This window comes from Meleagris gallopavo, chromosome 4 (assembly GCF_000146605.3).
Source record: "Meleagris gallopavo isolate NT-WF06-2002-E0010 breed Aviagen turkey brand Nicholas breeding stock chromosome 4, Turkey_5.1, whole genome shotgun sequence".
Lineage (NCBI taxonomy): Eukaryota > Metazoa > Chordata > Aves > Galliformes > Phasianidae > Meleagris > Meleagris gallopavo.
The window spans coordinates 42,054,822-42,066,848 of NC_015014.2; the positions used below are offsets into that span (position 1 = coordinate 42,054,822).

Genomic DNA, 12,027 nt, shown 5'->3' on the forward strand with positions numbered 1-12,027 from the left:
GAAAAGTTCTGCAAAACTGTCATGACTTAAATAACATGCTTACATGCAAGCAAACCATCCCAAATCCCTTGTACATCTTTCCAATTTAATCAAATGTTATTATATCAAAGTCACAGTACTGCTTCCTAACTGTATTACCTGTTTCTAATCAGGGAGAACATTTTGCCAGCATTTAGCTTACTTTATCAGTTCTATTGCTCACTGAAGGTAAACTCTGACATTCTGACATTTCATTTAACCTCAAAGTCACACTGAATATTGTTTACAGAGTACAAAAAAAAACAACAAAACACTACATTTGAATGTCACAAATAAGTGAGATATTAAGTAGTACAGAAGCAAGGAGAAAAAAAAGCTTTAAAAGGAATTTTATGAAGAGACTTCAGAATATGAAAGATAGGTGATTCCTCATTTTTCTAGTAGTACATAGGTAGTAAGCAACAATATTATGTCAATACATCAGCTATTATATGATATTTTGAGAAAAAAAGCTAATCGGATAAGACATGCTCTTTTGTTAAAAAGCATTTAATTTAGCATTGGATATGCTCTGTTGTTGTACTCTATAAATAGAAAATAAATTGCTCTCATAGAAGTGTGGATCTTAGGATCTAAGCTACGTTTCACTTTGAATTCAGATAAAAGAAGAAAAAAAAACCAAGCAACAGGAGCTGTAGGTGTTTAGCAACTGAGAATAAAGCCGATGTTATTTCCATGGGAAGACAGAAGATAAAAATCTTCTCTTAGGTTCAAAAGTTCCATTGCGTATGTGCCCTACTACCCCAATTTCACAAAGACTTGCTATTGTGCTCTGTGTTGGGTGAATGACGAAGTATTGGTTTATAGTTCAAGCACAGGAAATCCATTATGTTAAGGTACTACAAGCTGAGTTTCATTTATCATAAGTGCACACACAAATGTGCCAAACAGAGAGTGAGAGGAGGTGTGCAGAAGGACTAGGATGTGCACACAAGTATGGAAAACAGTAGCGGTGTTGAGGAGACCAACTGGAAAGGAAAGTACCTAAACTACGGGGCCTGAGGAAGGCCACGACAGAAGCAGACAGGAAAGTCAATGTGAAAATAACTGTGCATCAGTTCCTATCTGATTTTAATCACAGAGGTTTAAAGCCAGCATGGCTAGAGAGACTGAAAAAGCTTGTTTATACAAACTTATACAAACTTATATAAACTTATTCCTAAACTAACACAAACAAAATCTGGCAGTATTTAAATAAAATGTATTTGCAATTTTTTTCCTTGATAGTAAAAATACAATGGATCTGACCCTACACTACATATAATTATACCCAAAGCAATTAAAAAAATGAATGAAGAGAGACATCAGTGCAGAATGACTGTCTGTTCTTTGCATGCATTCTCGTCCAGCTACCATCTCAGTCCCCGTCATCTAATCTCCAAAGTCCCCTGCAGAGGTGCTAGCAGCCAGGCACCTACTTCTTGTCATATAGTATCCTCATACTGTGTACCTATGAAGCCAGGAAAAGCCCATGTCCTCAGCCAGGCTGAGGGCCCTCAACCTCAATCAGTTCTCCTTCAAACTTAGCTCCCCCTATCACAAGGAGGAATGTGGGAAAGTTGACTTTTAATCTCCTAGAAAAAGCTTCAAATTGGAGCTGTCTTCAGACTCCCCTCAACTCCCTCACAAAAACTTACTGGAGCAAGAAGATACTTGCATCATATCAGTATCAGCACCTGAAGAAACACACTGTGTTTCAAGGCAAGTCCAGTAAGTTTATTTTGGAGAACTTATAATATCAACTTTTCCTAGAAAGCAATTTTCAGAGAGGTATAAGGTGGCCCAATTTTCACTGCAGACAAGCATTTTTTTTTCTAAGCACAGCCAAAGCACTATCAGCTAATAATGCAAAACGCAAAACAAGCAGCATCTTTGTTCTGATGTTTTTACACATTTCACAATCAAATGGCTCCTATCACAACCACCATATCAAAAAAGAACGGTGTTTCATTTTAAGGCAATTCATTAAAATGCAAAGGAAAACTAGAAATGTATTAGCCAGTAGCACTATACATATACAGGAATAGCACACATTAAAAAAAGCTACATCACTTACACATTAATCAGATTGTACAGCATATCTGTTCTGTAAGTCAACCTAATTGCAGCAGGAGTGGGAAACAAGCTGTTCCTCTAAGAGCAACCAATACCTATCAACTTAATTATTCCTATACAAACTATAGGCCTAAACTGAGTATCAAATGAAACAATTCTGAGGAAGTTGTCTTAAATATACATTTTTTGGTTTGCACTGCAGTGTGGCTCAGCTTTGCAATATGGTATACTTACACGCTTGCAAAAGCCTGGCTGTGAGACAGGAGCTGATATGCTTACCATGAAGTCACACAGGCTAATGTTGAAAATGCTGAAGTAAGTGCAGAATTGGAACTGTTCTTGCTACTGCAATATGGGATTACCTCCTCAATTTGGGAGTGATTGCCAATGACACAGATACTTTTTGAGGGAGTATGTGAGGGGATGCTGGGCAAATTAAGTAGGTGGAGGGAAGAAACAGAACAAAACAGCCTTCAAGGGCTGGTACATGAGATGCATAAAGCACAGTAGTGAAACAGAAACACTTCGTTTTCAGTCTGCTGATCCAGAGCTGACCTAGAGCTGGAGTACACTTTTACTTGGTGCTGTATTAATATGCTCACATAGCTTTTGGGGCCTGCCTCGGGCCTTACTGGGCCAATATGCACATCAGTTGTGCTTATAAGATGCTTGCCTCATACTGCCAAAACAATTCCACAGGTTCCCACAGCAACTCTGAGCCTACAAGTCGGAGAGTTATGGAAACCCATCCCAAAGACAAAAGGCTCGATGCTTGTAGAGGAGCAATTATGACCAAATGTGCTAGAAGGCAGATTCATCCAAGATAGCTGATAAAATGAAATAATATCATGACTACTTTAAGATGCAGTCTTCTACTCCGCTAAATGTATCTGAGTATTGCTAATTTTAAGAAACCACCTGTCTTTACTGAAATATCATAAAAGTTATAAAATAACTCACTTCATTTCAATCCTCTCCCCTTGTCTCTAATTAAAAAAAAATACCCATGGCAAATTGGACCAGTCAGTACATATCAGTACCTATGCATCTCACTTACATTTCCATCGTGATTGGGGCAGGAAAGTGGTTTGCCTGCAGCAACAGCAGTGACAGTCTCCAAGATGGAGGACTCTTCAATGCTGTTCTCCGGTGTTCGTTGTAGGACATCCATCAGGTTGGTGATAAAGAAGTTGTTCTGGAGTGCAGAAACCCCTTTTTCTGGCAGAATGGAAGTCTGGCGGCACACGGGGCAAGAAAGGGTTAAGCTATGAGCTGGAATGTAATTCTGTAAGCACCTATGGGAACGGGAGGTAGAAGGGGAGAAAGAGAGAGGGAAGCTGTCATCAAAGAGGAAAAAACCTCCCTTCATTTAAGAAATCATTTGAAAAGCACTGTCTCTACTTATAAAAGGAAAGGTAAATCATATTCTTGGCTTCAAAAGTAAAGTATTATGGGGAAGTTTTTAACCTTTAAATCTTTTTTCTCTGCCACATAAAAAATGTTCAATAAGCTGACATCATCATAAGAGTTATGCACTTTCTTTGAGACATTCATGCTGATTGGATCCATACTTTGAGATGTGTACTGCTTCCTGCTCTTAAGACAGCAAAAACGATAAACTACCAATACAATTTGACAGACAAGAAGTTATTGCATCAACCAATAGCTGACCTTCGTCTTTCCAATAGAATCTCCTTTATTAGCTTCTATCTGCAGGCTTTTCAGACCTAAAACCTGATCCCAATGATGCCAATGGAAAATTTTCCATTTATTTCAATTGGGTATGTTATTTGGCAGTTAGCCAGAATCCATAGATCTCATTCTGCTTTGCTTTTTACTACGTAAAGAAGCATGCCTTAAGTTACCAGTTTATGTTAAGGGAAGTTTGAGAGAATTTTTGTGTTTGATTTTTTTATTGTCTTTGTTTTAGGAAGACTGATTTATACAGAATACTAATCTGACAAAAAATTCTGCGAGCCATAAAACGCTGCTGTTTGTGCTACTCCTGGCTTGGAATATCAAGTTAACAACTGTGCCATATGCAACGTTTGACTGCAACTGGCAATTCAATATAGTCTTGTAAGAACAGGAAGCTTTGCAGAAAGCAGTTCTTGAGGAGTCTGAAAGGCAAACGGTGCTACACCACATTCTTCACAAGATGCCAATCAAGAAAGTGCAACTTTGCAGAGCTGTGTGGCTGTCATCCACTTCCAAAGGCTTTGCTTGCACCACTCTTCATCCTCCCTTGGCTGCCCTTCTTCTGATCCCCAGGAAGGGCTCTGTGAAAGGAGAGCTTAGGCTTTGTACATCAGCTGTACACTGGAGGAGTTTTTCCAACCTCTCTCCATAACCAGATCAGCGTAAAAGGATTACACTGAAAACCAGAAGCTGATCTTAAGATTTACACATGAACCAAAGTCAAGAAAGACATGATGGTGAAAAATCTTAGCTTCATTGACTTCAGTGAGAGTTTCACTGCTGACTTCAGTAAAATCAGTCTCCTATTCTTCTACAAAAGACCATTTTGTCTTACACACTCAAAACCCCATAATTTTTCTTGTATCCTATAAAATTAAATATGCTCATTGCAATTATAAGAAAAAGATAAACTAAGTTAACCACTTAATCACTTAACACAAAGCATCTTTTACTATTATTTTCCTACCATTCAACATATAACCCAAACAGCTGCATCCCACCATCAGATCAAGACCTCTAATCAATAATTCTTGCAGATGCTATATTCTCTCCACTATTTGAATGGACAATATAACATTAAAACATCACCAGGTATGTTCATTACATTCAGCTGAATACAGTAGAAGACTGCAGTTTCTTCCCCTCACTGCTTTGAAAAGAGAGGTTTTCCACTTCATTCATTCAACCAAGTTGCAAAATAATGAGAACACTTAATCACCAGTTATTAATAATGTAAATAACGTGTCGAACCCTTGGACATTAAAGGATGGGATAGTTTTTTCCATGCTTAGTAAGTCAACAAAGAAAGGCTTTTATTGTTTCTAACCGAGCAGTATAAATTTGAGGTTATTAATTAGAGATCCAAATTCTGATTGCCACCTTACACATATCGGTGCAACTTTCATGACTTTCATGGCATTTACTTTCTATTTACTCTAGTATAAAGGGAATATAGTTCAAATATGTCTCTTCGTCCTGCCCAATGCAAATAAAAGTTTCTACATCCCTGCTTCTCCAGCTCTCCAAGAATTTATTGTCCCTCTACATGTCCTTTACCAGTAAAAAGTCACTGCTCCCCCTACAAGACAAATGTCTATGTAGAAGCACAAAGAAGGGACTTACCTTTCACAAAAAGTGTGCAGACAGGGAAGTACTTTGGGGTTCTTGTAGCGGTCCAAGCATATGCTACAAATCAGAAACTGCTTGTCAATCTGACGGACCACAGGACTTGGGATGTTGGAGCCTTCACTGGCCATCCTAGACCACTGACATATGGGTCCTGTTTCCTTCTACCCTGCACACTGCTGGAGTTGGTGGCCAGAAAAAAAAAAAAGCAAGAAGGAAGATGTCTTATAATCTCCATGAAATATATAATCAACAATAAATTCACCCATATTTCATCCTGATGCAGGAATTTATATTTCCATATAAGACAAATACACAGGAGAATTAAACTTCTAAAACATCTTATTGCTGATGAGAGCCTGGGAAACGACTTACACCACCATACATAGCACCTCTGTCAGAGTAGGCATTCTGGAAAGGCATGTTGCCTCTGAACTCTGTCAGTTGCAGAGCTGTCTGGTTTTAAAGACATCCCACAACAAAAATGGTTTTGTGCCAGAAGGCTAAGCCAGTACTAACAAACACTGGATTTCTTAGATCTACAAAGTACTTCTGGCAAAATGCTTAATATGAAACTGCACCAGCCAAATGGCTGCAACACAAACAGAGTTTAAAAATGGTTCATCTGATACTTTTCCCACTTGTAAGTGCCCCTTGTGCCAAAGATACAGCAGGTTTGGATTTAAGGAGGCTCAAGTCAATACTTGGTCTCTAAGCAGCTCAGGTTTTCCAAGACAGAAGTGACAAGCCCTCTGTTGCAGGTGCTGATCATGCTCATTTAAAGGTCACTTGATTCTGCAGAGGTTTCTGTTGCCCACGACATTTATCAGCAGTGACACGTGCGGTCTTCCTGTGCTTGAACACACAGCCTGCTGCTCTGCCAGGGCTAAGCTGCTCTCCCTGAGCTGTGTATTTAGTAAGGCAGGTATGGCTTGCTTATTGCAACACATCAGTGACTATTTCTAGGAAAACAGAGGTGACCAAGGAACAGTCTCCACTGATCTCCTGCTAACAGAGCCCTGGAGACCCACCCCTCTGCTGGCAGCACAAAGTTAATCACAGGTAAACTACCCCAAAGCAGTAACCAACGTGAAACTCCATGCACACAATTGATGGGAGGCCCTTAGGTACCATTTTATTTCCCCCTGAAAATGATGAAACAGTAGAGTTAAAAAAAAAAAGCTATAATATTCGTGCAATGCAATGTTTGTTCATGACCCAAAAATATGGGACTTCAGAATTGATCCTTTGTTTCCGTTTTCTCCATTTCTTTTCTCACAGTAAGATAAAAATGTGAATATTGTATAAACACAAATTAATTTAGCTATCTAAATGCTATAAATGACACATGTTAAACCTTTAAGTGTCAGTTATGAACCCACATTACATTTTAAAAGCTGGAGTTAAAAAAGGCTTTTCAAGTATACGAACAAAAATGCTCAGTTTTCACAGATGGGAGTAGAAAGAGAACACTATCCAATATGCATTAATGCATTCAGCTGGACCACATGCAGTGATGTGTTTCTAAATACAAACGTTTTCACTATTGATGCAGCTGCACTTTCCTTATCAAGAGGGAGAGGGGTGGGAACCCAAACAGGACAGGCAAGATAATCAGAATCAGGAGGACTTCTTATCAGAAGCACAGTTTAGAAACCAGTCACCAGTAAGTTATGAACAGTGCAGCTTTCCTTTGTAATACATTAAGCACAGAATATTAAAAAAGAATGTACCTAAGATATGAAAGGTCTCCGTATAGCTGCCTATCATTTAATAGGAGTTCTCTAGCAAACAAATATGACTTTCTGTAATTTCTTTTTCAGCTATCAAATACAACTACACCAGCAAACAATGTTTACATGAACTTGCTTTTGCCTGAAAAATTTCATGTGCATTTCATCTGATCTTCATCCTTGTTTTCTAAATTCCCCCAACCTCACTGCATAATCAAGTGATTCATAGCATTTTTGTCTGTAAGCCTTATTGCAACCACCTTGATTTTCATATGTTCATACTTCCAGTGTAAGAGCATTAGTGTGAGTTCAGAAATAAACATTTTTAATATTTGTTATTTTGTCTGGATCAGAGTAGGCCATCATTGTCATTTACCCCCTACACTGACATGAACCAAGCTTCAATCGTGCACCTGAAAACAGAATTTCATCAGCACATTTCAAGCTGTGGCCTTTATATGGTACAATAACTTTTTACACAAGTAGTTCATTTTACAAAGTTTCTTAAATATGTTATTGCCAGGATTGAACATCTGATGCTGCAGCCTCCCTGAGCCAACTTCACCTTTGATGCAGTTTTGCTAAATGTGATGTAGTTATGGAAATGATGATATTACTTATTGTTTCAATGAAAAAAATTGTATAACCAAGGACGCTTTGAGGAAAAGTTGCACATTTTAGATGATCCATTTGAATTTAGACAAAGGCAGCATTTATTCTAATTAACTGCAATGCCTCAAAAATAGAACGTAAGTTTCAGATGTATTGGCAGTGGGAGATTTTATCAAGTATGACTGCTATTTTAACAGGAAAAACATATTTTTTTAGTAGCATCTTCTGGATTTGGAACCTGCCACAGTTGATTTTCAGAGGTTCATTTGCCTCACATCTAATAACTAGCAGCCAAAACACGAGCTCTGAAAATAACTCTGAGAATCACTTTTCCATATATTTACACTTCAGAATTTAAAATGGAAAGCTAAAGTGTTTTGAAACCTTGCATCACGCAAGACATAAAACCCCACCCATTTATCTATAAGAAGCACACACTGGAAACCCACGTCAGGTTTGCCAAATCTAGTGCAAAAAGGGATTGGGAAAAGTGTACCCTTTGTCACTCGGTTGAGGCTCAAGGATCATTATTTTTCCAGCCACCCCAAAACTGACATTATCCTTTTTTTCCTTCACTGTTAATTTCCATTCAAAATAAGCTATACAGCAAAGAAAGGAGGAAACAATGGATCTCCAAGCTAGCGTAAAGCCTGGCCCTGCTATGCATGCATGCCTTCAGAAGCCGAAGTCAGGGTGTGGCCCCAGGCATTTGTGAAAGAATACTATAATATATAATACGAGAAAGGGGGAAAAATGTTCAGGAACAGCAAGTAACAGTTCCAGAAGAGCTGCTTCATATTAACTGAATCATGTAACAGAGAAATGCCCCTTATCTACAAGTCTCTTTAAATTAGCTCTACAATTCTTGAGCCATTACCGAATTCTCAATTTTTGTGGCCCAACCAAGAGGGAGACTCTTGGAAAACTTCTAACTCTACATCTCACTGGATTTTTGTTTAAATGAGCAGAACCTTCCGTTGCCAATACACTGCTATCACTGAACTCCACCCAACCAGAACTGCAAGAAGCCTGAAAGTCTAGGCTGAGGAGAACAAATTGCTTGCAGCCTGTTCATCCTCCTCTTATCAACGGTATTCACAACCCAGAGGGTCTATTCATGCATTATGAATGGATAGGTTTCCCATGGCAACGTTTGCAAAGGAAGTTAGGCCTGGGAGCTGTAAGAAAGGGTGGGGAACCTCAACAATGTCGCTTGAAACGCTAGGGGTGCTGGGGTTTAAAACTCATTAAAACAGATATAGTGCCTGTCCACGCTTTTGTGGACATATACAAGGCATTTATAGCAGCATCCCGAAATCGCCAATACAGAACACATTGTGTAATTTAATAATCAAAATTTCCACACAGACGACTGGTGGAAAAGGCTCGATAAGCTATATTTGCATTCCTGTCTCTCACACACTCCTGCAACCAGTTTGGTGCCTTATTTAAAATACAGCAACCCTCTTCACTCTTACAGCATGCAGAAGCATAACAAACATTCGGGGCTGAACCAGAAGGAGCAACCCAGCAGTAGCCACCAGGAACAACACTGAGCAAACTTGAGCGTTTTAGACCTACCCATCTTTGTCGAAAAACTGCTCAATCAGTGCAGTGCTGAGGACAAAATCCTTGCAGGGATGGAGCTGCAGTTCCGCAGAAGTCCAAACGAATAAAACATCATCTGTCAGTATCTCAAGGCTCACACGTAAAACTGGTAAAGGATCCCTATCTCAGCACGGTCAGTATAAGAAGCACAGGGTATTTTGTGCTCTGAGGAATGATGCTTCGTCCCACGAAGAGGACAGGTGGAAAGAAATAGGGAAGAATGAGAGGAGGCCCAGTGAAGTCGTCATGAATTCTTTTCTCCCAGGTCATTTACAAGTGGGAGACCTCTTCAGGATTCAGACCAATCAATCTTTATTTAGTACATCTTTTTCTCACTCAGCCTGTCAGCTCAGACTGCAGCAAATCGTGCAAGGGATTGTGGGATAGGGATGCAGCAGAGAGCTGCAACGAGATTCGCTGGGTGATTTTTTTTCCCTCCCTACTCAGCAATCAGCTGTTTGGAGGCTCCACACAGGGCCACTGAATTCGGTCACCAGAATGTTATTACAGGATTAGCTGGCAGAGACAGCCACCACTGTACATCTGGCATGGCAATGCAGCTGAGAAATACATATGCAAATATTATTTGCAAATTGGAAGGGGGGTTTAACTCCCACGGGGAGAGCGGCTCTTACGCAACACTGCTATGGGAACCATCGCCACAGGCGGAACTAAAGCACTTTCATTGAGAGAGGCGTATAAAGCCCTGCACTTAAAGAGCGCCTTTTGATTTTTCCAGGAGTCACAGCATTTCCCAGAGCAGCACTCCCCTGCTTCAACTTCCAGCAGCAACAACAGACCTAACAAGTGCCCTTTGTCTCTGCAGATGTTTCAAGCAGAGCCAAGGAATCCCCTCAGAAAGCTGTGCTACTGACACACAAACTAGCAGCAGTACCTCATGCCACGGAACAGCGTGTTTAACCAGGACCAGCTCAAAGCTTCACAGCAAAATTGGTGACCTCATGCTGAAGGACCAAGAGAATCCAAGCTAACCACTTGCTGAACGTTTGTACAAGCATTCATACAAAGCTGCATTCCTTTTATCTACTCACTTCAAATAATAAATCAGAGATTGATTTAGATTTTACCAGACTACTACCGAAATAAACAGATCCTTGGTGTCAGTACAGTACTTATTCTCAGCTATGCAATTTTGAACACACAGACACTACTGAAGCTAAGCAACAGAATTAGCTTTGTCCTCCAGTATTACAGCTGGTGGGTTTTGCAGACAAGGTACTATTTGCATCTCTAAATACAGCGAATCCTTTCTTTTGTAAAACAAAATGAAAAACACAAATCATATGCAAGTATTTCAGCTCAGTGAGACCAACAAAGCTTCCCACAAATAAAAGGGCACAAAAGCCCATTTACATCAGGAATAAACAAATGTTGGTTTTAATGTTGGTCTGCAATACTCTTAGTTAGAATAGATATAGTTATTTTAAAAATAACAGTTTAAAATATTGTTCAACACTCTTAAAATGAATGTACTTCTTGAATTCTTGGACTGACTGACCAGGTAAACAGCACTGATAGTCATTTATCACGAATGAAATTTAAATTAAATTCTTGTTAAAAATCTCTGCCTGTCATTTATTTCTCATTTGGCAATCCTTTCACCAGATTTGTTCATACATCACGCAGATCCGGCCTGGTTTCCCTGGGTAATGCCCAAAGGGCAAAAGCATGCTGTAATCCAGTTTATAACCTGAAATGAAACATCAGGCAGCATGCGTGCCTGTGTTAGGACTTGGGATACTTGTGCCAAAATACAGGATTCACAGTTTAAAAAAGGCCAGAAAGTTTCAGGCATATTTTTGGAGAGAAGGGGGTGGGGTTTTACTGTTGTTTCTTCAGTTTTTTTTCCTTTTTCCTTTATACTGTCTAGAGAACCCCACTTCAAAGAGCAAGCAAAAAAAAATCTTTTTTAACTACCACGGCCAGGAGATCCAAAGCCTTTTGTTCCTGCCACTTGAACAAAGCCACATTTTAAACAAAAATCGAGACCAAATTGCAACTCCCAAATCCCAGGTGGAAGACTCTCAGATTGAAGCATACTGGCATCACTCAATTACTTGCTTTTCCTTGCTATTTCTAGCATCCCATTTACATACACTAAAGGGGAATGACAAGTATTGCTCAAACTACCATTTCTCTTTACAGTCAGTCACAAGGACTACATACCCCTCAAATCAGAGCTGACCCCATAACGTACCTCATGGCCAAAGAAGACTGCAGGAGTCAGAACTACATCCACTCTCACAGGGAGCTGCAGCTCTAAATGAGAGATTGCTTCAAAGTGCAATTCTTATACAACTGTCTCCAAGGAAGCTGCCTGCTGACACTGATCTTATATTCTGGAAATTTTTCTGCTTCTTCAACAAAATAAAACCATGGGACTGTGGCAGGGAAAATGAAACAACCAAAAAATTAGAAAACAAGATCTCATTTCCCTTGAGATTTTTGTTCTTGCATGTTTAATGTTAACATGTGGGTTTCTTCTCCCTTGTGAAGAGGAAATGGATTTGTGGCTCAGTGAACGATCTTGCACTTTACCCCATAACAGTTATTACCAGCCTGTTTCGAATAGGTTTATTGTATGTGTGTTTTGAGTTGGGGGAAGGGCTTGGGGGTTATTTATTTTTTGAAAGAA

The 12,027-nt window shown here is 39.5% G+C and overlaps 1 protein-coding gene across 7 annotated transcripts in view; it reads right to left on the bottom strand.

The window, feature by feature from the left end:
- TRIM2 (tripartite motif containing 2) overlaps window positions 1-12,027 on the bottom strand; it is an 83,862-nt gene that overhangs the window by 28,284 nt on the left and 43,551 nt on the right. For 3 of the 7 annotated variants that reach the window (XM_010710083.3, XM_010710085.3, XM_010710081.3), the window contains exons 2-3: window positions 5,416-5,597; window positions 3,152-3,389 (exon numbers count right to left, since the gene is read on the bottom strand). In XM_010710083.3, the coding sequence (XP_010708385.1) occupies window positions 3,152-3,389; window positions 5,416-5,549 (372 nt within the window). In that variant the 5' untranslated portion in view covers window positions 5,550-5,597. Of the gene's footprint in view, window positions 1-3,151; window positions 3,390-5,415; window positions 5,598-9,344; window positions 9,725-11,589; window positions 11,870-12,027 lie in introns of those variants that run through there. The other 4 variants (XM_010710086.3, XM_010710082.3, XM_010710080.3 and 1 more) reach the window with 4 other exon arrangements.